Genomic DNA, 25,515 nt, shown 5'->3' with positions numbered 1-25,515 from the left:
AGGAGTCCTGCAGGGTTCCTGGGCCCCCAGAGGGCAGGTACTCACTCACCTGCACTGGTCCAGGCTGGGACCTGCAAGCAGCAACAGCAGCAGCATTATTGGTGGGAGGGGAGGCAGCGGGTCCACTGGAGGGTGCAGGTGAGGGATGGTGTGGCAGGCAAGTGTCGTCACCAGGCTGGGCTGCCCTCCCCTCTTCTCCATTCCCCAGACACCACACTTGCCCTGCCTCCCGCCTCACCCCCAGTTGGGCAGAGGCAAGCCAGGCAGGAGCAGACCCCGGTGGCCACATGGACTGTTCCTCCTAGACCTCTATGTCCTGGTCGTCGACTGGGTCAGAGTCTCTGGAACCAGGAGGGAGAATCAGGCCCTGGGGCAGTCTCTGATGGGGGTTGGGGGAATTACGAGGGACAGCATTTAGCACTGGATCTTTCCCAGAATAAACGCACAACAGACTCACTGTGGATGCTGAGTCAGTATTTAATTTGCTTCAGCCCCATTCTGAGCGCTCAGCTGGGCAATCTGAAAGGAACAGGGAACTTGGAGGAAGGATAGTGATTGATATTAATTTAAAAGAACAAAAATGCTGGAATGTTGACACTCCTGGCTCTCTTTCAAGTCAACTCTCTCAGCGTTCCTCTCCTCACCCTCACCATCGTGAGGAACCTGAGGCCGCCAGGCATTTGGCCAACATCACACAGTGGTTTCTGAGTTTACTGCCAATTACATCTGACCAAACTCCTTCTTCCGGAGTTCACTTCTTTTTATCTTGCCAGTGATGGTTTTGGGCAGCTCTGAGACAAACTCCACCTGGTTGAGGATAAAGCAAACACATTCTGACTAAGTCCCCCCGTCCTTTTCTCAGCTCTCCTCCTTTGCCCTCTCACAGTCCCCCAGACAGGCTGGCGCCATGTGGGGGCCTTAATGGGGTCCACCATTTATGTCAGATTCTCCTCTGACCTCCTGAAGTTGGATGCAGCCCTTTGATGTACTTTGACCAGTGAAATATGAGAAGGAGTGAAGTGTGCCACCTCTAACAGAAAAGTTGGGAGTCACTGAGACAGGCCACCCCCTCTGTCCATCTCTTCTAGTGCTCTGGGAGGTACCTACGTGGTGGCTGCTCCCTTATCCTGGTCCCAGGATGAGGGGATGTGGAGCAAAGGCTCCGGGAAAGCTATGGTGGACAAGTGGCGTGAGCAAGAAAGACACCGTCCTTGTTATAATCCACTGCAACTTTGGGACTCTTTGTTACCCACAGTAACATGTAGCCCTTCCTGACTGGTACGCATCCTCTACTCTACTCTCGATAAAGCATCAGATCCTGATGTTAGCAGCATGAACTCTGTTGTCAGATACACATGGGGTTGAATTCCAGCTTCTATTTAGTCTAATCTCAGGCAATTTACTTTGAGTCTCTAAGCCTCAGTTTCCTCTCTGTAGACTGGGATGATTATCTCAGGTTGTGGAGAGGATTAAATGAAATAATAATGCATGTAAAGCATTGAGTCCAGTACACACAGTAAATGCTCAATAAATGTTAGCTATATAGCTTTATAATATGTATTGATTGTAAACATTCAGACAATGCAGCAAAGTATTACTACAAAAGAAGAAAATTTTAACTTGTTTTTAAACATATCAGATAGCACTACGTATGTTATTTCTTAGCCTGCTTTTTATCTCAATAATATATTATTGTGATATTTTATGTTAAAAATCTTCATTATCAGTTTAAATTACAGAATAATATTAAATTCCATGAGTAATTTCATCATTTCTCTATTGCTGCACAGTTTTATAGCTTGTGCACAGCATTTAAAACAAATGAAGTTGAACAAAAAATATCAGAATGTATTACATGTTGTTAGGGTAAATATCATTTTGTTCTTTGTTCTTTGCTATGTGTGTATATGGGTGTTGGGTTGCAATACAGAATCTATTTCTCACGACAGAATGTTTTTTAATAGCTTGGAAGTTGCTGGTTTGGGTGTCTTTTTCAAATTTTGAAAGATTATAAATAACCTTCCTGGATAGCCTTGGGCAATTGTCTGATTTTTTTCTTTAGTCTGACACTCCAGCAATGGATGAGTTTCTGACACAGGATCGAGGTTCCATCCGATTCAGTGGGCTCCCTCACACCCCTAAGCTGAAACGCTTCTTCTGCAGAGAAAAATATTAGTGCTCTTGGCTACTTAGGCTTCACCCCAGACACTGTATGAGACTTGAGGCAGTGGAGCCCCCAGAACCACTCACAGGGACCAGACCCCATCCATCTGCTCTCGCTCACCTTCCTTGGGTACTTGTACGGGGCTGTCACTGACTTCACATGCTGCTGCAGCTCCTTGGTGAGCTGGTCTCGATCATGGGACAGGAAGTTTGGGGTCAGGACAATGAAAGCCTTCACTACCTGCAGTGAAGAACCAGAGTGGAGGCTCAGAGAGAGGGACAACCAAAGTATAGTTTAAGGAGTAAATGCCTGGGACTTCCCTGGAGGTCCAGTGCTTAAGACTCCACACTCCCACCACAGGGGCCGCGGGTTTGAGCCCTAGTCAGGGAACTAAGATCCCGCGAGCCATGCCACACTGCACGGCCAATAAATAAATAAATAAAAATTTAAAAATAATTTTCAGGGCTTCCCTGGTGGTGCAGTGGTTGAGAGTCCACCTGCCGATGCAGGGGACACGGGTTCGTGCCCCGGTCCGGGAAGATCCCACATGCCGCGGAGCGGCTGTGCCCGTGAGCCATGGCCGCTGAGCCTGTGCGTCCGGAGCCTGTGCTCCGCAACGGGAGAGGCGACAACAGTGAGAGGCCCGCGTTAAAAAAAATAATAATAATAATTTTCAGTTTAAAAATTTTTTAAATTTAAAAAAAATTTTTAAATAAAATAAATGCTTACAAAATTAATGGGAAAACAAACTGACAGCAGAGCCTTTGGAAATCCCAGGTTCAAATCTCAGTGCTTTCAGTTTCCACTCTTTGCTTTGGAACATTACTTAACCTATCTTAATCTCAATCTCCTTCTCTGCGAAATGGGGAGAGGACAGGTGCATTCCTCATCAGGTTCATGCAAAGATTCCATGAGATAATACACATAAAACGTGAAGCCTGTTTAAATGTATTTGTATTCCTATCATTGTTAACATCACCATTTTCACTATTATTGTAGGTAGAGTCCTGTGGGCATTTAATAATAGTTAAGACCTTGTGGGCATTTAATAACGTTGGTAATTTATTAGTTTCCTATTATTATTCATGTCCTCATTTAACTTCTCAGGGATTGTACATAGAAGGTGTTCAATAAACACTTGTTGAATCAAGGATGCATGCTCTGGAGCCAGAGTGCTCAATTTCCCACCACTTATTAGCTGTGTAATCCAGGCAAGTTATTTAACCTCTTTATGCCTCTGTTTCCTTCTCTGCAAAAAGGTATTAAAAGAGTCCTTAATTCATTGTGTTCTGTGAGGGATAAATGAGCTGACACCCAGTAAGAGCTGATTAACTGCTAGATGGCAGCAGCAGCAGCATTCACTATCAGCATCGTTTCAGTCACAGATGAGGCCACAGTGCCCCCTGCTGACCACATCGTGTAAGTCACATGAACACCAACCATGCCCTCGCTTCACCCTAGGTCCAAGGCTGGGTAGGTATGGCCGGGAAGTTTTCCCCTCACCTGCCTTCCCAGCCCCACGCCCAGCCACGATGACCTCCACGTCCCGTTCCTCACCTCCCCTCGAATCGGATCCGGGCTGCTCACCACAGCGGACTCAGCCACCGCTGGGTGCTCTGCCAGGGCGTTCTCCACTTCTGCCGGCCCAATGCGGTACCTGCAGGACCAATGGTTCCTTCTGAGGCAATTCCCGGGTGAGGGTGACCCAGTTCCTCAGATCGCATCTTTTGGAGAGACACAACTTCCCTTGGCACGGAGGGTATCTGTCACAGGGCGCCAGGGCCTGTGTAATGGGACTGAAATGTGAAGTCCTGAACGTTCCATGCTAAGAAATACAAGGCTCAGGTGCCCCCCAGGTGAGAGAGGAGGTGAATGCTTCATCCTCCCAGAGCTCTGGGGCTTGGCTCAAGCTCAAGCAGCTTCCCCTGGCATGAAAACTCCTTAGCTTAAACATTTGTACAAATTTTACAGCCTGTTCCTCACTATATCAGCATTGGTTTTAGAAATGAAAAACAACAAACACAATTTTCCTGAAATTCCCAAGAAAACATGTTATTCTAGTGTAACGTGTCATTTTTTTCTTTATAAATCATGTAAGAGTTAGGAACAACAGACTTGGAGTCAGACCACCTTTGTTCAAATCTGGGCTGCACCCTGTACTGTCTTTGAAACTTCAGGCAACGTTTTTCACTGGTCACTGACTCCATTTGCTCATGTAAAATGGGCATAATCATGGGAATTCCCTGGCCATCCAGTGGTTAGGGCTACGTGCTCCCACTGCAGGGAGCACGGGTTCAATCCCCGCTCGGGGAACTGAGATCCTGCATGCCGTGCACTTGGGGCCTCCACACACATACGCTCCCCCCACAAAATAAAATAAAATAAAATAAAATGGGCATAATCACATCTACCTTACAGCACTGGGAGTGGTTCGTATAAAGCTCTACAGAGAGTACGGTCACATAATACGTATTCCAGAAAGGTGAATTTTATTATTGTTTTTGTTGTTGTTATGTGCTTCTGTGACACGTGGTTCATTACAGGAGCACACAGAGTAAGCTCCCTCAACAAATAGGGCCCAAAGTCAAGTTTTCCTTCCCAGTGCCTCTAACTTGCACGATGTCTTACTTTGGTTCAGAGTTAGGCTGAGAGTCCATCACCAAGGCATGAAGGAATGTCTGGGCATGCTACCTCCCACCAGGCTCGTGAGGGTGGTACCTTCTGGTTCAGCGTCAGCCATACCTACCCGGAGGCATTGATGACATCATCAGCTCTCCCCAGGAACCAGAAGTAGCCCTCTGCATCAATAGTTGCTCTGTCCCCACTGTTGTAAAAGTCCCCACACTCCACTTCGGCTGTCTTCACTGGGTTATTCTGCAAAGAGAACGACACTACTCTGTCAAAAACAGTGAGTTTAGAGATGATGAGCTACAACAATGAGCTCGGATCTGGGTTTGAATCCTGCTTCTGGCTCTACCTGGCACCTGGGCAATTTTTATAATCTCTGAGTCTACTTTCATGACATGCAAGCACTCAATGCATGCCCGTGGTCGATTAGTGAACAATGTTCAACCAATTTTAAGAACAATTTTTTAAAAATTTATTTATTTATTTATTTTTGGCTCGGTTGGGTCTTCATTGCTGCACACGGGCTTTCTCTAGTTGCGGCGAGTGGGGCTACTCTTTGTTGCAGTTCACGGGCTTCTCATTGCGGCAGCTTCTCTTGTTTTGGAGCACAAGCTCTAGGTGTGCGAGCTTCAGTAGTTGTGGCACGTGGGCTCAGTAGTTGTGGCTCACGGGCTCTAGAGTGCAGGCTCAGTAGTTGTGGGACACAGGCTTAGCTGCTCCGCGGCATGAGGGATCTTCCTGTACCAGGGATCGAACCCGTGTCCCCTGCATTGGCAGGCGGACTCTAAACCACTGCGCCAACAGGGAAGCCCATTGCCTCCGGTTTTTGGCAAGAGATACTGTTTTCCACTTGAGATACCAGATCAAATTCTGTTTTAAACAAATGCTTTAAAGTAATTTGATTTAAAGTGAAAAATAATGTAAGTAATAATATACATGGTGCATGGATGTGGCAGAAAATAGTTGACGTGGACTTGAATGACTGAAATTTAGGAGACACCACATCAAAGCATACAGAAAAAGTCCCACCCCGAATTCATGTACCATTTGAACTGCTGTCCATCTCAGTGTACTGTGATACAGTTGACCTGACACATCCCTGTAGACATGTCTTCCCTGAAGGAAATGATATTTCTTGATGTCAATCATCTGAGGTAGGGTAGGAGATTGGAACCTTGCAGATGGGACTCCCACACCCAGGGAAGGAATTCCTTTGTCTCACCGGGCCTGAACTTCTTGGAAGTAGATCTCAGAGCCATTGAAGAGCTCCTGAATGGTAGGAGAATAGTATCACATCTACCACACAGAGAGGGTCAGAGTCTACAGAGGCACCAAATTGAGTTCTTCACCTTGACTACTTTTAAAAAGTGCTACTGGTGGGTGATGTCAAGAAAACATGGCAAATGAGGAAGATTTAAGGTCTCATTTCCCCCCAAAAACTACAAAAAAAGTACAAGAAGTTGAATTGACTATGTACAACGTCTGGGAAAGAGTCAAAGGCTTAAAACAACCTTATAAATACCCAATCAAGAAAAAGCCATCTTAAAAATAGTACAAAGTTTTGTGACATTTTATTCACCCTTGCTCCAGCCTTTCTTCTGCATGGCAGTTTTGGTCTTGAGCAGATGGCAGCCCAGTTCCCAGTGCCCCTGCTCCAACCAGAGAGAGCAGAGAAGATCTCATTTGCAAATTATTGTACACACCTGTTGTAACCTGTCTGGGGATAATGGGAGGACTGGTGCAAGGCACGCAGTTCATGTAACTCAGAATATAAGTGGGAAAAGCAATAGGAACTGTTCATAGGAGCTACCTGGAAGACTACAAAACTGAAAGATGCCTGAGGTAAGAAATTATGGGTGGAGATATACAATAGATCATCAAGGTCTGGAGGAGAAGCTGGGGTGACAGTCTTTCAAGAAATTAGGATATTCAAGACAGCTGTGCACATGGCGGTATCTAGAAAACCATGCACATACCTGAGCAAGACGTGTGCTCACAAGGGTCCTAAGAAGACCTTAAGGTTTCACCTCAGACTGATCTCTAGGCTCAGAGCAAGCTGAGCTAAGTGGTGAAGGAGTACCCCAGCACAGACCTAACTTGTACATTGGTTGTTCTCTCCTTTTTGTTGTTATTGGTATTTTTGTTTGTTTGACCTCTTGACACTCAAGAAAATCTCTGTCAAAACATTAGCTGAACATGAGCTAAATGATCAGAAACTTCAGTGTGATCACACATGGCCAATAATTGTAGTTGCAAGAAGAGTTTGGAAACGTCTCAAAACAAACATACTGTTATAGGCTTCAGCGGTCAACCAAACAAAACAAGAACAAGAACAAAACCCCAGACACCCCAACCCCCAGGGAAGCAGGAGAATCTGATTTCCAGAGTTACCACATTGTAATAGTGAGAGGCCCAATATTCAACTAAAAATTACAAGACATACAATGAAACAGAAATCATGCCTCAGGACTTCCCTGGTGGTCCAGTAGTAAAGAATCCACCTTCCAACGCAGGGGAAATGGGTTTGATCCTTGGTTGCGGAACTAAGATCCCACATGCTGTGGGGCAACTAAGCCCGCGCACCACAACTACTGAGCACGTTTGCCTCAACTAGGCAGTCCTCATGCTGCAAACTACAGAGCCCACACACTCTGGAGCCTGTGCACCATAACTAGAGAGAGAAAATCCACACACCACAACTAGAAAGAAGCCTGCACACTGCAACAAAAGATCCCACATGCCACAACAATGATCCTGTGTATTGCACTAAGACCCTACACAGCCAAAAGTAAAAAATAAATAAATAAAATAAATAAATATTTAAAAACATCATGCCTCATTCAAAGGAATGAAATTAATTGACAGAAACCATCCCTGAGGAAGGCCAGACATAAGACTTACTAGACAAACAGTTTAAATCAAGTTTGTTAAATGTGGTCACAGAGGTAAAGGAAGAAATGGACAAAGCACTACAAGAAGTCAGAAAAGTGACATGTGGACAAAATGAGAATATCAACAAAGAGATGGAAATTATGGAAAGGCACCAAACAGACGTTCTAGAAAAGGGCAATAACTAAAACAAAAAATTCACGGAAGTGTGTGGCAGTAGTTTAAAACAGGAATAAGAAAGAATCAGAGAGTTGAAGACAGAACAATAGAAGTTATTGGGTCTGAGGAGCAAACAGGAAAAAAATTGAAGAAAAGCAAATAGAGCCTAATGGACTTGCATGACACCATCGAGCAGAGAAACATGTGCATTATGAGAGAAGGAAATGAAACAGAGAAAGGGACAGGAATAGTATTTGAAGATATAGGGGCAAAATCTTCTCAAATGTAATGAAACACATGAATTTACAAATACAAGAAGTTCAAAGAAATCCAATAAGATAATCTCAAGAGACCCACACCAGGATACATAAAAATCACAATATTGCAAGCCAAATAGAATCTTGAAAACAGCAAGAGAAGTGACTCATCACATACAAGGATCCTCAGTAAGATTATCAGCTGATTCTCACAGGAAACCTTGAAGGCCAGAAGTGGTGGGATTACATATTTAAAGTGTTGAAAGAAAAAAACCTGTCAATCAAGACTTCTCTATCCTGCCTTCAAAATGCTCCTTAAAAATGAGGGAGAAATTAAGATATTTTCAGATAAAAGCTGAGGGCGTTCATTGCCACTAGACATGCCCTAGCAGATATGGTAAAGGGATTCCTACAGGTTAAAATGAAAAGACTCTAGACATGTGTCAAATCCATATAAAGATATCTTTGGAAAAGTTAAGTGTGTGGGCAAATGTAAAAGCCAATATTACTGTAATTTTGATTTGTGACTCCACTTTTAATTTTCTATAGTATTTTTTTTAATTTATAAAAAATTCTAAGTCTATATTTTTGGGTACACAGTGTACAAAGATATAATTTATGGAATCAGTATCAGAAAGAGGGGACAAAGCTCTACAGAAGTAGAGTTTCTTGTTTTTGTTTCTTTTACTGCTTACATGTTTTTAATGAGGTAGCATTGGTTTATAACATATGTTTCATGCATACATTATAATTTGACTTCTTTATACACTACAGCACGCTCACCACAAAAACTCTAGTTTCCATCTTTTACCATACAGTTGACCCTCTTTACTCACTTTGCCCTCCAACCCCCATCCTCTCTGATAACCATTAATATGATCTCCATATCTATGCTTTTGTTTTGTTCGTTTGTTTTTTTAATATTCCACATATGAGTGAAATCACAGGTATTTGTCCTTATCTGTTTTGTTGATGGTTTCATTTGTTGTGCAGAAGCTTTTTAGTTTGGTGTAGTTCCATTTGTTTACTTTTGTTTTTGTTGCCCTTAACCGAGGAGACATAGCCAAAAATATGTTGCTAAGACCAATGTCAAAGAGCACACTGTCTATGTTTTCTTCTAGGAGTTTTATGGTTTTAGGTCTTACATTCAAGTTTTTTAATCCATTTTGAGTTAATTTTTGTGTATGACGTAAGATAGTGGTCTAGCTTCACTCTTTTGTCTGTGGCTGTCCAGCTTTCCCAACATCATTTATTAAAGAGACTTTCTTTTCTCCATTGTAGATTCTTGGCTCCCTTGTCAGAAATTCGTTGTTCATATATGTGTGAGTTTATTTCTGCGCTCTCAAATATTTCCATTGATCTATGTGTCTGTTTTTCTGTCAAATTATTTTGAATAGTATAACTTTGTAGTATGATTTGAAATCAGCAAGTGTGATCCTCCCACTTTGTTCTATTTTCTCAGTGAGGATTGCTTTGGCTACTTGGGGTCTTTTGTGGTTCCAGACAAATTTAGAATTCTTTGTTCAATTTCTGTGAAAAATGTTATCGCGATTTTGATATGGATTGCACTGAAGTTGCAGATTACTTTAGGTAAAATGAACATTTTAACAATGTTATTCCTTCCAATGCATGAGTATGAACTAGTTTTTCCATTTCTTTGCTGCTTCTTCAATTTCTTTCAACAATGTCTTATAGTTTTTAGTGTACAGGTCTTCCACCTCCTTAGTTAAATTTATTCCTAAGGATTTTATTCTACTTGTTGTGATTGTAAATGGGATTTTTTTCTTAATGTATTCTTCTCCTAGTTCATTGTTATTATATATAAATGCAACAGATTTTTGTATACTGATTTTGTACCCTGCAACTTTCCTCTTTTCATTTATTAGTTGCAATAGTTTTTGGTGGAGTCTTTAGGATTTTCTACATATAAAATCATGTCATCTGCAAATAAGGTGACAAGTAAAATTTGTCACCTTTCCAATTTGGATGACTTTTATTTCTTTTTCTTGCCTATCTGCTGTGATTAGAACTTCCAATACTATGTTGAATAAGAGGGGCGAGGATGCTCATCCTTGTCTTCTTCCTGATTTTAGAGGGATGGCTTTCAGTGTCTCACTGTTGAGTATGGTTTTAGCTGTGGGTTTGTCATAAATGGGCTTTATTATGTTGAGGTATATTCCTTCCATACCCACTTTATTGAGAGTTATTTTTAATCATAAATGGATGTTAAACATTGTCAAATGATTTTTCTGCAACTGTAGAGATAATCATATGATTTTTATTCTTTGTTAATGTGGTGTATCACATTGCTTAATTTGAGCCATCCTTGGATCCCTGTAATAAGTCCCACTCCATCATGGTGTATAATCCTTTTAATGTATTGTTGTATTAGGTTTGCTAATTTTTTTTTTAATTATTTATTTTTGGCTGTGTTGGGTCTTTGTTTCTGTGCGAGGGCTTTCTCTCGTTGCGGCGAGCAGGGGCCACTCTTCATCACGGTGCACGGTCCTCTCACTGTTGCAGCCTCTCGTTGCAGAGCACAGGCTCCAGACGTGCAGGCTCAGTAGTTGTGGCTCACGGGACTAGTTGCTCCGCGGCATGGGGGATCCTCCCAGACCAGGGCTCGAACCCGTGTCCCCTGCATTGGCAGGCAGACTCTCAACCACTGCACCACCTGGGAAGCCCAGTTTGCTAATGTTTTGTTGATAACTTTTGCATCTATGTTCATCAGCGATACTGGCTTGCAATTTTATTTTTTGTGTGTGTTATCCTTGTCTGGTTTGGTATCAGTCTAATGTTGGCCTTGTAAAATGAGTTGGGAAACCGTCCTTCCTCTTCAATTTTTTGGAATAGTTTGAATATGATAGGTATTAAATCTTCTTTGAATGTTTGGTAGAATTCACCAGTGCAGCCATCTGGCTTTCTGGGAGGTTTTCAATTACTGTTTCAATCTCCTTAATGTTGATCAGTCTATCCAGATTTTCTATTTCTTCATGATTCAATCTTAGAAGGTTGCATGATTCTAAGAATGTTTCCATTTATTCTAGGTTGTCCATTTTTTGTTCATAATATTCTCATAATCTTTTGTATTTCTGTAGTATCCATTGTTATTATGCCTCTTTTGTTTTTTATTTTATCAGTGCCTTCTCTCTTTTTTCCTGTGAGTTGAGCTACAGGTTTGTCAATTTTGTTTATCTTTTCAAAGAACCAGCTCTTTCTTTCATTGATCTTTTCTATTGTCTTTTAAGTATCTATTGCATTTGTTTCTGCTCTTATTTTTAATATTTCCTTCCTTCTACTGTCTTTGGGCTTCACCTATTCTTTTTCTAGCTCCTTTAAGTGTAAGGTTAAATAGTTTGAGACTTTTTTTGCTTCTTGACGTAGGCCTGTATCACTATAAACTTCCCTCTTAGTACCAGTTTTGCTGCAACCCACAGATTTTGGTATGTTATACTTTTATTTTTAGTTGTCTTAAGGTATTTTTAATTTTTTCCTTTAAGTTCTCCCTTGACACAGTAGTTGTTCAGCACCATGTTGTTTAGTCTCCACATATCTGTGACTTTTCTAGCTTTCTTCTTGTAGCTGATTTCTAGTTTCATACCATTATATTCAGAAAAGATGCTTGAAAGGATTTCAGTCTTCTTAAATTTATTGAGACTTATTTTGTGTCCAAACACATGGCCTAACCTTGAGAATGTTCCATGTGCACTTGAGAAGAATGTGTAGTCTGCTGCTTTTGCATAGAATGTTCTATATACGTCTATTCAGTCCATTTGGTCTAATGTTTTATTTAAGGCCATTGTTTCCTTGTTGACTTTTTGTCTAAATGATCTACCCATTAACGTAAGTGGCGTGTTAAAGTCCCCTACTATTATTGTGCTGCCATCAGTTTCTCCCTTTACATCTGTTAATAATCGCTTTATATATTTTGGTACTCCTAGGTTAGGTATATACAGTCGTTAGTTCCAGGAACCCCTGCAGATACCAAAATTTGAGGAATGCTCAAGTCTCTTATAATTTGCATATAATGTACAAACAATTTCCTGTAAAGTTTATATCAGCTCTAGATTACTTATAATACCTAATACAATGTAAATGCTATGCAGATAGTTGCCGGCACACAACAAAGTTAGATTTGCTTTTTGCTTCTCTCTGGAATTGTGTTCTGAATTATTTTTGATCTGCAGGTAAGTTGAATCTGTGGATGTAAAACGTGCAGATCTGGAGGGTTGACTGTATATATATTAATAAATATCATATATTCTTGAAGGGTTATCTCCTTTATCATTATGTAATGTTCATCTTTTGCTCTTCTTACCTTTCTTGGCTTGAAGTCTTTTGTCTGTTATGAATATAGCTACACCCAGTTGTTTTGGCTGCCCTTTGCTTGCAGTATCATCTCGCATCCCTTCACTCAGAGCCTATTTTTTTTTAGAGCTGAGATGAGTCTCCTGGAGGCAGAATATAGTTGGATCTTGTTTTTTAATCCATCCAGCCACTGTGTCTCTTTTGATGGGTGACCTTAATCCATTGGCATTTAGGGTGATCACTGATGATATATGAGGACTTAGTTCTGCCATTTTATCTTTTGTTTTCTGGTCGCTCTGTATTGCCACTTTTTTGTTGTTTGTTTGTTTTGGGTTTTTTTGGGGTTTTGTTTTGTTTTGTTTTTTTCCTTGTGTTTCTTTCTGCCATTTTAGTTTGGTGGTTTTCTATGTTGTTTTTCTTCAGCTTATTCTTTTTTTATGTTTTGTTTTGTGGTTACCATGAGGTTTGTATAAAATGTCTCATAAATAAAACAGCCCTTTTTCTGTAGATAACATCTTATCTCATTTGCCTATACAGGTTCCATCATTTTCCTGTTCCCCCTTTATATTTGGTGTGTGTGTGCCTCAAATTATCTTCTCTTATACTGTAAGTGTGTTACCAGATTGAAGTACCTTAGTTATTTTTACTGCTTTCCCCCCTTTTATGCTATAACTGTTTAACAACTTATATAGAGTTGCAATTTTCTGATTCTATTTACTCTAAGTTTTGTGTGCTTTTGTCTTTTCATTTTGGTAGAAGAGCTCCTTTCAACATTTCTTGTAAGGCAGGTTTAGTGGCGATGAACTCCCTCAACTTTTGTTTGTCAGGGAAAACCTTTATTTCTCCTTCATATCTGAAGGATAACTTTGCTGGTTAGAATAGTCTTGGCTGACAGTTTTTATCTTTCAACAATTTGAGTATGTCATTCCACTCTCTCCTGGCCTATAGAGTTTCTGCTGAGAAATCTGCTGATAGGCTAATGTGGGTACCTTTGCAGGACAATGTCTTTTTTTCCCCACTGCCTTTAAAATTCTTTATCATTGATTTTGATAGCTTAATATAATGTGCCTTGGAGAAGGTCTGTTTGCACTGAGATAATTAGGTGTTCTGTTAGCTTGTGGAGTCATATATCCAGTTCCTTCTCCTGGTTTGGGGAGTTCTCAGCTATTATTTCTTATTTTTTTATATGCTCTCTGATCTCATCTTCTCTCCTCCTTGTGGAATACCAATTATCCTTATGTTATGTTTTCTAATGAGTTTCTTCATTTTTTAAAACCTTATTTCTCTCTCCTACCTGAATCATTTCTAGATTTCTATCTTTGAGCTCACTACTTCTCCTTTCCATATGGTCTGCTCTATTTCCAGTGGTTTCTAGTACAGTCTTTATCTCATTTTATTGAGTTCTTCAGCTCCAGAATTCGTTTGTTTCTTTTTTAGGGTAACCAATCTCTTTTGTAAAGTATTCCTCTGTTCATCAACTTTATTCCTGAGCTCATTGAATTGCTTTTCTGAGTTTTCTTGTAGCTCAGTGAGTTTCTTCATGATACCTATTTTGAATTCTCCATTAGTTAAAGCATGCTCTTCTGTGATTTTCACTTTGGTTTCTGGAGAATTGTCATTTCTTTTTTGGTATACTGCATTGCTGTCATTTTTCATGGTGCTTGATGAGATGTTCCTGTACCAGTGCATTTGAAGTATCCAACACCTTTCTTAATAGATAAAGTTTTGCTTACTTTGTTTCTAACAAACCAATAATTGGTAACTAGAGGTTTTTCCTTTGTTTTTAAGTAGGTGGCACTACAGCACAAGTTTTTTTTTTTTTAACATGTTTATTGGAGTATAATTGCTTTACAATGGTGTGTTAGTTTCTGCTGTATAACAAAGTGAATCAGTTTTACATATACATGTGTTACCATATCTCTTCCCCCTTGCATCGCCCTCCCTCCCACCCTCCCTATCCCACCCCTCTAGGTAGTCACAAACCACAGAGCTGATCTCCTGTGCTATGCAGCAGCTTCCCACTAGTTATCTATTTTACGTTTGGTAGTGCATATATGTCCATGCCACTCTCTCACTTTGTCACAGCTTACCCTTCCCCCTCCCCATATCCTCAAGTCCATTCTCTAGTAGGTCTGTGTCTTTATTCCCGTCTTACCCCGAGGTTCTTCATGACTTTTTTTTTTCTTAGATTCCATATATATGTGTTAGCATATGGTATTTGTTTTTCTCTTCCTGACTTACTTCACTGTGTATGACAGACTCTAGGTCCATCCACCTCACTACCAATAACTCAATTTCGTCTCTTTTTATGGCTGAGTAATATTCCATTGTATATATGTGCCACATCTTCTTGTGTTCGCGGGCCTCTCACTGTTGTGGCCCCTCCCGTTGCGGAGCACAGGCTCCGGACGCGCAGGCTCAGCGGCCATGGCTCACGGACCCAGCTGCTCCGCGGCATGTGGGATCCTCCCAGATTGGGGCACAAACCCGTGTTTCCTGCATTGGCAGGTGGACTCTCAACCACTGCGCCACCAGGGAAGCCCAATGTGCCACATCTTCTTTATCCATTCATCTGTTGATGGACACTTAGGTTCCTTTCATGTCCAGGTTTTTGGTTCGTCTTTCCAGAGCTGCCTCTTGTGGTATTTGAGAATCTGCACTTTCCATCTTCCATTGTCTCTGTGGAAGGTGTGGCCCCATGCCCTCATAATTGCTTCTTGTGCTCCTGGGGTCACTGGTGCCTTGCTGTTGCCGGTGTCACTTCTGTTGCTGGCGTCACTTCTGTTGCTGGCATCACCACCAGGAGCACTGGTATGGCAGAAGTTTCCGCTGTGTCTGGGGTTGCCTAGGTTGCGGCCACTGCTGCCTCAGTGGGGGTAGTTGGAGGGAGGGGTAGAAGCTGGGGTCAGAGGTTGTCATGTTCATGGGCACCACCACAAGCAGGGGTCTGGAGTTTCATGTGCTCCTGTGGCTGAAGGGACTGGGATCATGGGGCTCACTTCTACTGCTGCCCAGTTCTCTGTGGCCATGGGCACTGCTGCAGCTAGAAGCCAGAGTCATGTGTGTCACCTTTGCTGCTGCTGCTGGATTCTCTGGGGCTGTGGCTCAGCCATGATAGCCAGGAGGCCAGTATCATGGGCACTGGTTCTGCCTCTTCTATGTGTTCCAACCCATCCACCTTCAGATTACAGATGTGTAGATCTCTCTTGTGTCCTGGTGTGTTGAGCAGAGGAACTGGTGTTGTGTTATGGATGTTTTACTAGTTGTAGATTAAAGGAGAGAGACAAAGGGATTGTCTCACACCACCATAATGCTTAGAAGTACAGCTTTTGTATGTAATTGAAGTTAATTTGGTATCAATACAAATTAGATTGTTATAATTTTAGGATGTTATATGTAATCCCCATAGTAACCATGAAGAAAATATCTAAGGAATATAAACTAAAGGAAATTAGAAGAGAAGCAACATATGTCACTAAAAAATATCAACTAAATAAGAAAGAAGACGGTAGTGGAGGAAATGAGGGGCAAAAAAGCATTAAGACATACAGAAGATGAATAGCAAAATGGCATATGTAAGTCTTTCCTTATCAATAATTACTTTAAATGTAAATGGGTGAAACTCTCCAATCCAAAGGCAGAGATTTGCAGAATAGATGATAAAACATGATCCAACTCTACACTGTCTATAAGAGACTCATTTCAGATTCAAAGACACAAGTAGATTGAAAAGATGGAAAAAGACATTCCCTACAAATAGGAGACAAAAGGGTGGCTATCTAATAATATCAGACAAAATAAACTTGAAGTTGAATACTGGCACAAGTGACAATAAATGGACATTATATATTGAAAAAAATATTAATTCACTGAGACTATATAACATTCAGAAACGTATATGCACCTAACAGCATAGTGCCAAAATATATGATGCAAACATAGACAGAATTAAAGGGAGAAATCAAAACTCCAAATTATATAAAATAAACATTGATGGAATTGAAGGGAGAAATATACAGTTCTACAATAACACTTGGAGAGTTCAATATATTGCTTTCAATAATGGATAGAACAACCAGAAAGAAGGTCAATAATGAAGTGGAGGACTTGACTAACACTACACACCAATTGGATCTGACCGATATACAAAATACCCTGCCTAAGAACAACAGAACACACATTTTTCTCAAATGTACATGGAACATTCTACAGGATGGGTCACATAATATGCCACAAAACAAAGATTAGTACATTTTAGAAGATTGAAATCATATAAGGTATCTTATCTGATCACATAGAATGAAATTAAAAATTAACAACAAAAAGAAAAGTGAGAAATTCACAAATATGTAGAAAATTAAGCAATACAGTCTTAAACAACCAATAAGTCAAAAATGAAATCACAGGGGAAATTAGAAATTACATGGAGATAAATAACAACCAAACTACAACATACCAAAGCTTGTGATTGTAACAAAAGCAGTGTTGCTTAGGAATTTTAAACACCTACATTAGGAAAAAAAAAAATCTCACGTCAATAACTTAACACTTTAAGTAACAAGAAAGAGGAGAGCAAACTAAATCCAAAGCTAGCAAAAGAAGGAAATAAGTTTGGATCTAAGAATAACAAAATAGCGAATAGGAAAACAATAGACAGAACAAATAAAGCCAAAAGTTGGTTCTTTGATAAGATCAAAAATTGACAAATGTTTAGCTATATTAAGAAAAAAAGAGATGATTCAAATTATTAAAATCGGAAATGCAAGAGGAGATATTACTAGCCATTTTACATTCCAAAAAAGAAAAGTTTATAAGAGAACACTAAAACAATTATACACCAAAAGACAGGATAATCTAGATGAAAGAGGCAAATTTCTAGAAACACATAATCTACCAAAAATAAATCATGAAGAAATAAAAAATATGAATAGACCTATAACTAGTAAGGAGATTGAATCAGTAATCAACACTCTCATCCCTCCCCACCCTGAAAAGAAAGCCCCAGACCTGATGCCTTCACTGATGAAAACTCCCGAACATTTAAAGAAGAATTAATACCAATTATTCTCAAGCTCTTCCAAAAAATTGAAGGGGAGAAACAAACTCCTTAACTCAATCTATGAGGTCGGCATTACTCTGACACCAAATCCAGACAAAGATACTACAAAAAAAGAACACTACAGACCCTTATGAATAATTGGGGCAAAATTCTCAGCAAAATGCTAGCAAACAGAATTCAGCAACATATTAAAAGGATTATATACCATGTCCAAGTGGGATTTATTCCTGGTTCAACATATGAAAATCAATCAACATAATGAACCATGCTAATAGAATGACAGTGAGGGCTGGGGGACCCCATATCTATTCAATTGATGCAGAGAAAGCATTTAACAAAATTCAGTACCCTTTCATGATAAAAACACGCAGTTTATTTAATAAATAGGAATAGGAATAGAAGGAAATAGAATAGAAGGAAACTAGGAATAGAAGGAAACATCCTCAACATGACAAAGGCCATATATTTTAAAAAAAAGCATAGCTAACATCATTCTCACTGGACTGAAAGATTTTCTCTTAAGATCAGGAACAAGACAGGAGAGCCTGATCTCACCATTTCTACTCAACAAAGTATTGGAAGTTTACCCAGGTCAGTTAGGCAAGAAAAAGAAATGAGGCACCAAAATGAAACAGAATTAAAACTAGATCTGTTCACAGATAACATGATCTTACATGTACAAAACCCTAAAAAACTTTCTCTCACACACACAAATTGTTAGAGCTAATAAAGGAATTCAGCAAAGTTATAGGAAAGAAAATCAATGCACAAAACTTAAGGTGCAGTTCTATACTTTAACAATTAACAATCCAAAAAGAAAAAACATCAATAAGAATACAATACTAAGGATAAATTTAGTATAGAAGGTGAAAGACTTGTACACTGAAGATTAAAAATCACTGCTGAAAAAGAGAAAGAAGACATAAATAAATGCAAAAGCATCCCATATTCATTGATTTGAGACAATATTAAGGTGACAGTGCTGCCCAACATTATCTACAGATTCAATGCAATCCCTATCAAAATTTCAGTGGTGTTTTTTGCAGACATAGAAAAACCCATCCTAAAATTCACATAAAATCTCAAGGGATCCCAAAATGCAAACACAACCTTTAGAAAGGAGAAAAAAGTTGGAGAACTTACACTCCTGATTTCAGAAACTTACTTCAAAGCTATAGCAAACAAAACAATGTGATACGTTCATAAAAAGAGACATACAGACCACTGGAAGAGCATAGAGAACCCAAAAAGTAACCCTCACATATACTGTCAATTGATTTTAGGCAAGGATGCCAAGACTATTCAGTGGGAAAGACAGTCTTTTTAACAAATGGTGCTCGGAAACGTGGATGACCACATGCAAAAGAATGAAGTTACCTTATATCATACACAAAAATTAATTCAAAATAGATCAAAAACTTAAATGTAAGAGCTGAGCTTATAAAACTCTTGGAAGAAAACACAGAGGAAAATCTTGCCTTGGATTTCACAATGATTTCTTGAATATGACACCAAAAGCACAGGAAATAAAAGAAAAATATTGAATACATAAAATGTTCACCAAATTTAAAAACTTTGTATGTCATAGGATACTATCAAGAAAGTGAAAAGACAACCCACTGAATGGGAGAAAATATTTGCAAAGCATATAATTTGCATATCTGATAAGGTATTAATATCCAGCCTACATAAAGAACTCTTACAACTTAGAAACAACAACAACAGAAAAATGAACAAGCCAATTAAAAATGGGCAAAGAACTTGAATAGACAATTCTCCGAAGATATACAAACGGCCAATAAGAACATGAAAAGATGCTAGTCATTAGAGAAATGTCAATCAAAACCGCAATGAGTTACCACTTCAAACCCATTAGAATGGCCATTATTAAAAATAAACTGAAAATAGCAAGTGAGTGTAAGGATATGAGGAAATGAAAAGCCTTGTGCATGTGGAAAACATATATGGCAATTCCTCAAAAAGTTAAACAGAATTACCATATGATCTAGCAATTCCATTTCTGGGTATATAACCAAAAGAAGGGAAAGCAGGGACCCAAACAGTTACTTGCACAATCAGTGTTCATAGCAGCATTATTCACAAAGGCCAAAAGGTGGAAACAACCCAATGTCCATCAAAACTTGGTATATACATACAATGGAATATTATTCAGTCTCAAAAGATGACAGTTTGCTAAAACATGGATGAACCTTGAAAACATGGTGCTAAGTGAAATAAGCCAGACACAAAAGGGCAAATGTTGTATGATTCCACTTATATGAGGTAACTAAAAATAGGCAAGTTCTTAAAGACAAAAAGTACCATTAGAGGTTACCAGCTGCGGGGAGATGGGGACTAGGCAGCTGTTGTCTAATGGGAACAGAATTGCTTCTGAGGATGGAGGAAATTGTCTGCAGATGCATGGTGGTGACGGTTGTGCAATATTGTAAATTTTACTCAGTGCTACTGAACGGTATGCTCAGGAATGGTGAAAAGGGTAAATTTTATATCATATATATATATATATGCCTCAATAAAAAGAAAATAAAAGAACAGAATATAAGCCAACAAATCTCAAAGGTAGAATGACATGTCTCAATGCCATGAGAACATCTGAAATGAAGGAAATCAGTGTGGCCATATGGCAAGACATCTTTGCTAAATAAAATATGTTATGTACAATTTTTTTTAGGTCATGGCTTTGGACCATCCCAATTCAATTTAACCAGAATCTCTGTGGTTGGATCCAAGTATTTAAAAAAACAGAATCCCTCAAATGATTCTAACGTGCAGGCAGTATTAAGAACTGCTGATCTAGATACCTGTTACTCTGTGTTCATTTTCCCTTTTATCCAACCTTTACACTGTGCTACTGAGAATTAAGGCTAAGGCTTGCATGATTGCTTCTGGACAATAGTACCACAGAGGGACAGGGCCCCACCCACCCACCCAAGGCCACAGTGTGAGCACAACAGTGACACCAGTGGCTGTGACTTTGTAGAAAGGAGATGGAGTCTGAGATCAATTTCAGGGTCTGTCTACCCTTCTACGGTCCATCTTGGAAGCTGAGGATTTCCTCTTAGTGGCCACTGCTAGCTAGGGTTTGTCTGATGAAGAGTTACAGCAGGTTTCCTTATACTCTACTGTAGGTTTCTGTAGTCCCTGGATTTCTCATTTAGAGTTTGGGGTCCAAAACACACCACTTTGAATCCTAGGCCTGCCATTTATTTGACATGGGAAAGAAACGTTAAGCTTCTAATCTGCAGTTTCTTCCTCTTTAAAGCGGGGATAATAGCGCCCCTGGAGGCTCAGCGAGTATAATAGATTTGTTTGCACCCTGTTGGTAAGTGCGGTGGTATGATGTGAACCCAGTCAAAGCCAGCACTCTTAACCACAAGACATCACTGGACCCCAAGTCTGGTGGTTCTGAAGCCAGGCTGTTTTCTACCCCAACAGTCAGCCCATAAGTGCCAGATGGGTTATGACAGAAAGGGATGTGGGAACACACTATGAGCTTTGAGATTAATTAGAACAGGTTTCATTGACTTGGAGTGAATAAAGGAAGAAGGAAGAAGTCTCAAGGTGCAGAGTTGAGTCCAGTCCCTTAGCACCTACACAGCTCCCTGCAAGGATTCTTGGGCCATGTGGGGGCAGATGGGGTGTCCTTACCTCATAGCACATGAAGATGCCTATGGGCCTGGTGGGCTTGATCCTGATGCCAATGTTTCCTTCAGTGTTGGGTGGCAGGATGTTGCCCTTGTCATCAATGATCTGGAGCAAGAGACCTGTGAATCCGACCCTGCAGGGATCCCCAACACTCCTGCCCCACCCAAACACTGCCTGGCTCATTCATGTGACACAGTGGGGGTAGTTGGGGGAGGGGGTTGTGGTAGAGGAGCCCTGTCAGAAAACAGAATAAAACTGTCAAAAGTCTTTGAAATCAGCAAATGGTAAAACCCAAGCCACGGGTCTATGTGCTTCATGCATATATAGACATCACAAATGTGTCTTCAAGCGAGAAAACACGGATCAGGAAAAACTAAAGGCACCCGCAGTGGAGAGAGCTGCCTGTGCTACTGCAAGTACTCTTTCCCAGGCTCGGTGCATGAGGCCTCTGGCTGTCCTGGCAAGCTGCGCTCACGCCCAGGACATTGCAGTTCTCAACTGAAAACTCCCCAGGAAACTGGAGGAAAAGTAGGCGGAGAAGAGGAAGGGCAACCGGGAGGCATGACTGGTTCTGTCACCTCATGTCACACAGTGGTCCAACCCCAGCCGAGCACTAACAGCTCTCTGCCAATGTCTTTACCACCAGACCTGAATGTCGTAGGGTGGGATGGCCTTCCCCAAGGAACCCGGCTTGATCTTCATCCCCCGGAGAGTGCCACAAGTTGTTCCCTGTTCGCAAAGAAGAGAACTGGGGTTGGCCAAGACTCCAGGCTAATCACAAGGCAGCAAAAATCAAACACAGCAACCTTGCTCACAGATGTCATTTTGATGCTGTGCAAAGAGCCCTCGTGGAGAAGCTAGAAGCCATCGACCCCACTCTAGTCAGCAGACATTCACTGCACCTGACATGGACTGGGCCTGAGCCCAGTGCTGGGGCTACAGAGTCCAGTGGGAGAGGCCATGAAGAAGCAGAGGAGTGAGCCCAGGGCCGTGGGCATGTAATGTAGGGTGTGGAGTGCCCACTGTATGCCAGACATGTGTCCCTGTGCCGGGGAGGGCCATGAGTATATTTCACAACCATTTACTTGTAGCTGCCTCAACTGCTTCTCAGAGCTGTGCTGAGATTATTCAGATTGTTCACGTTGTTCCCCTACCCCCATGTCTTCCTGATGAACCTTATTCCTTCTTTATGGTTCTCGAAATTATCACTTTCCTAAAGTTAAGCGCTTTACACACAGGGAGACCAAGGTTTGAACCCTGACTCCACCACTCACTAGCTATGTACCAAGTAATCCCCCTTGATCTCCTCCTCTGTGAAATGGGGGTAATTATAACATTATCGCTTAGAGTGCTTGTGAGTGTGTGCCAGGCACACACCAAGTATTCAGTAAACAACTACTACTAGCTATCATTCAGGCCCTAATCAAAGGAAGTTGGGAGATTCTCTTTCTGTGGTATTTTTCCCCACACTTCTATTGTTGCTTGTCTGTTTCCCTCAGTAGATAATGAGCATTCAGAGAATAGAGATTGTCCCATCCATCTCTGCACCCCAGCATCTAAACACAATACCTACCTAAAAACAACAGTGACAACCATAGCTGCAATAGGGGTTAGACACTGTGCCCAGAGCTTTGTATACTTTCTTTCATTTACCTTATCATAACCTGGCAAGACTGGCATATTTCCATTTTGGAGATGGGAAAGCTAGACTCTGCAAGATTCAGTGCTATGCCTACAGTCTCGAAGCCTATAACTGGCAAGGCTGAGATGTGAACTGGGGTCTGAGCTCCTGAGAGAGGAAGTACTTTCCCCTTTGCTATGTCACTGCTCACACTCTAATGTGGAAAATGTTGCAGAAATGAGTGAATAGGTGTGAAAATGTTTGGAGAAATAAAGCACCATCCGGGTATCGGGGAGTATTCTGTTGTTATGAATAGTTAATGCAAAGGGACTGGCGTCATGGGTGTAGCGCATAGTTCTAACCTCACCCTTCTTGTCTGAATGCAAACTGTGGACCAGCAAGGACAGACCTAGAGTCTTAACATTTCTCAAGACTGGAAGCAGACCCAGTAACTGATTATTTATTTATGTATTTATGCAAAATAATGTCAGACAAGTATGTCAATTGAGACTAAAACGGCTATTTTGCTACAGGCCCTGAGATGACAGTCATACATCTGTCAGCTAAAGGGATGATAGGGAAGTAGGGGAAAGTGGCTCTGTCCAGCATCGGAAATGCATTGAAAATGTGTTAGAAGTGAGATACCTGCCCACACTATCATGGATAAAGTCCTTGAGATTCAAGACATGCCTGATTCTTTGAATGCCCTGCCCACCTGACGGGTCAGTGATCCTCTTTGGGATCACACTCTGTGTGTGTGTGTGTGTGTGTGTGTGTGTCTGTGTGTCTGTGTGTCTGTGCGTGTGTGTGTGTGTGTGTGTGTGTGTGTGTGTGTGGCGTGTATATAGAAGATCTCTCCTCCTGCTAGTTTCTCACCATCAAAGCTGTGTGCTCTCCTCATAAACACCCAGAAATGAACTAGTGAACTTCCGGGGCTAGCTCCGGCCTGCTCCTGTGGTTGCTGCCTAGGAATGGACGGTGAAGTGGACAGGACTTGCAGTGGTGGCTTCCATGTCTCTGGAGAGTGCCTTCTATGCCAGTGCCCCTCCTGGGCTCCCTTAATTATAACTAATTATCACAGGTACAGTGGCACCATGTCCTTAGACCCCTTTCTAAGTTTTTGTCCAATAGTTTTCAGCACATGGGTCTTTTGACAAGTTGATGAGCTGCAACTGTCCTTTCTGCAAATTTATTTGGGACAAATAAGCCTAGAGCTCTGGAGCCTCCCACTGGCTTTGAGCAATGCTGTGTGCTCTGCACACACTCATAGCAGGATTCAGCTCATCTGCTGGGCTCAGTGGACGAGCACATCCTGACTGGCCCAGAGGGACCCTTCACCTACCGTTTCTGACTGTCCGTAGGCCTGGTAGAGCAGAACGCCTGTCTGTCTTCTCCACAGTTCTTGCTCCTCGGGCAGCAGGGCCTCCCCACCAGTACAGCAGTGCTCCAGGGTGGGGAACCTGAGGCTGAGGGGAAGGCAAGGTGTCAACAGAGCCTCCGCAGATTGGGCTTGGGCGCTCTGCCCCAGGCCCAGGGAGAGCTCAGAGCATTGTCATCTGGAACATTCATCCTTCTGCTTCTTCGCTTTCTTACTTGCCTTCTGGGCATTTTCCTGGTGGTCAAGTCCAAGTGGAAGTCATTTCCTGTTGGTACCTGTTAACTCATCTGGCAGGGGTAGGTGGTGGTGGTGGTGAGGCTAATGGGTTAAATCAGGGAGATCAGGACTGAATATGGATGTTGATGTAACAAGAGGGAGAAAAGTGTGCTTGGAACACATTCTAAGCATTCTATGTGGCTAAGAGGGATATTTTTATAAACCATAAGGGCTGAGGGATAAGACCCCAAGGATATGCTAGGATGGTAATAGAGCTGTACCGCCTTCTGGGAAAAGTGGGCTTATGTGAACTGAAGGCCTTTTGTGTTTCTGGCTGGAGAACGCAAATTAGGGGTTGGAAATGAATTGCTCGGGACATCAAGGAAGACCGGGGTTCATGTAAGTGAAGAGAAGAAGGATCACAGGTAATAGCCCTGAGAGCAGGAATTTGGGAGAGAACAGAAAAGTCTGCTGTGAATATTTGCAGGAGTTTGCTAGGTACGTTGTGCGATGTAAATCCTCTCATCTATTTTCCCCATGAAGATTTCCATAAATAATACAAAAACCATCACAAAATAATGATGGATTCCCTGAAGGAAATGGGTAGAAGTGATTGGGGTCTTAGTACCACTTTGCACGGGGCTGAGCTGAGCCAGCTCGTAGGGATGAGGGAGGTGGCAGAATCCCTTGTCACCCTCTGCTCATATATACAGAGCCTGTAGTGATGGACAGCAGGGCTGGCCTCATTGAGGGTATGTTCCTCATTCTTCTTGAGCTTTATCCAAAGTACACAAAATGGGCAGAGTCTCCAATAGAGTCAATATTCATGCCCTGGTTGAATTTGTATGGGGTTTGTTCACCATCTCAAGAACGTGGCAAAAAGTAGCTGTAATATGAGCTTTGAAATACAGTTGGAAACATAATTCTGTCAGATTGAGGGTTCATGAATAAAATCAAGCTGTATTTCAGTTATCTTCATAAATTGAACTCCTTGGTATTTTAAGTCTTTTATGTCTAAAACATGTTAGCTCTGATTCTGAAGTAGCCATTTCAATTTCAGAGTCGCTAAAAGATACATAAACAACCATAAGGTTCAAAGAGCAGATTTCAGGTGAGCTAAAAATTAATCCACAAACATGGGGAAATGCAAAAATAAAATTACAGTGTGAT

At 41.2% G+C, this 25,515-nt stretch overlaps 1 protein-coding gene across 1 annotated transcript in view; it reads right to left on the bottom strand.

Moving 5' to 3' along the window:
- Nucleotides 1-459: 459 nt before the first annotated feature.
- Nucleotides 460-25,515, bottom strand: part of LOC132504839 (acyl-coenzyme A synthetase ACSM1, mitochondrial-like) — a 47,203-nt gene continuing 22,147 nt past the window's right edge. The window contains exons 8-14 of the mRNA XM_060122524.1: nucleotides 24,094-24,217; nucleotides 21,779-21,859; nucleotides 21,134-21,235; nucleotides 4,911-5,038; nucleotides 3,722-3,821; nucleotides 2,285-2,404; nucleotides 460-807 (exon numbers count right to left, since the gene is read on the bottom strand). Of these exons, the coding sequence (XP_059978507.1) occupies nucleotides 721-807; nucleotides 2,285-2,404; nucleotides 3,722-3,821; nucleotides 4,911-5,038; nucleotides 21,134-21,235; nucleotides 21,779-21,859; nucleotides 24,094-24,217 (742 nt within the window). The 3' untranslated portion in view covers nucleotides 460-720. The remainder of the gene's footprint in view (nucleotides 808-2,284; nucleotides 2,405-3,721; nucleotides 3,822-4,910; nucleotides 5,039-21,133; nucleotides 21,236-21,778; nucleotides 21,860-24,093; nucleotides 24,218-25,515) is intronic.

This window comes from Lagenorhynchus albirostris, chromosome 15, assembly GCF_949774975.1.
Source record: "Lagenorhynchus albirostris chromosome 15, mLagAlb1.1, whole genome shotgun sequence".
NCBI classification, from domain to species: domain Eukaryota; kingdom Metazoa; phylum Chordata; class Mammalia; order Artiodactyla; family Delphinidae; genus Lagenorhynchus; species Lagenorhynchus albirostris.
The sequence above is the reverse complement of the archived record's forward strand: the minus strand, read 5'-3'. Positions and strand labels throughout refer to the sequence as shown.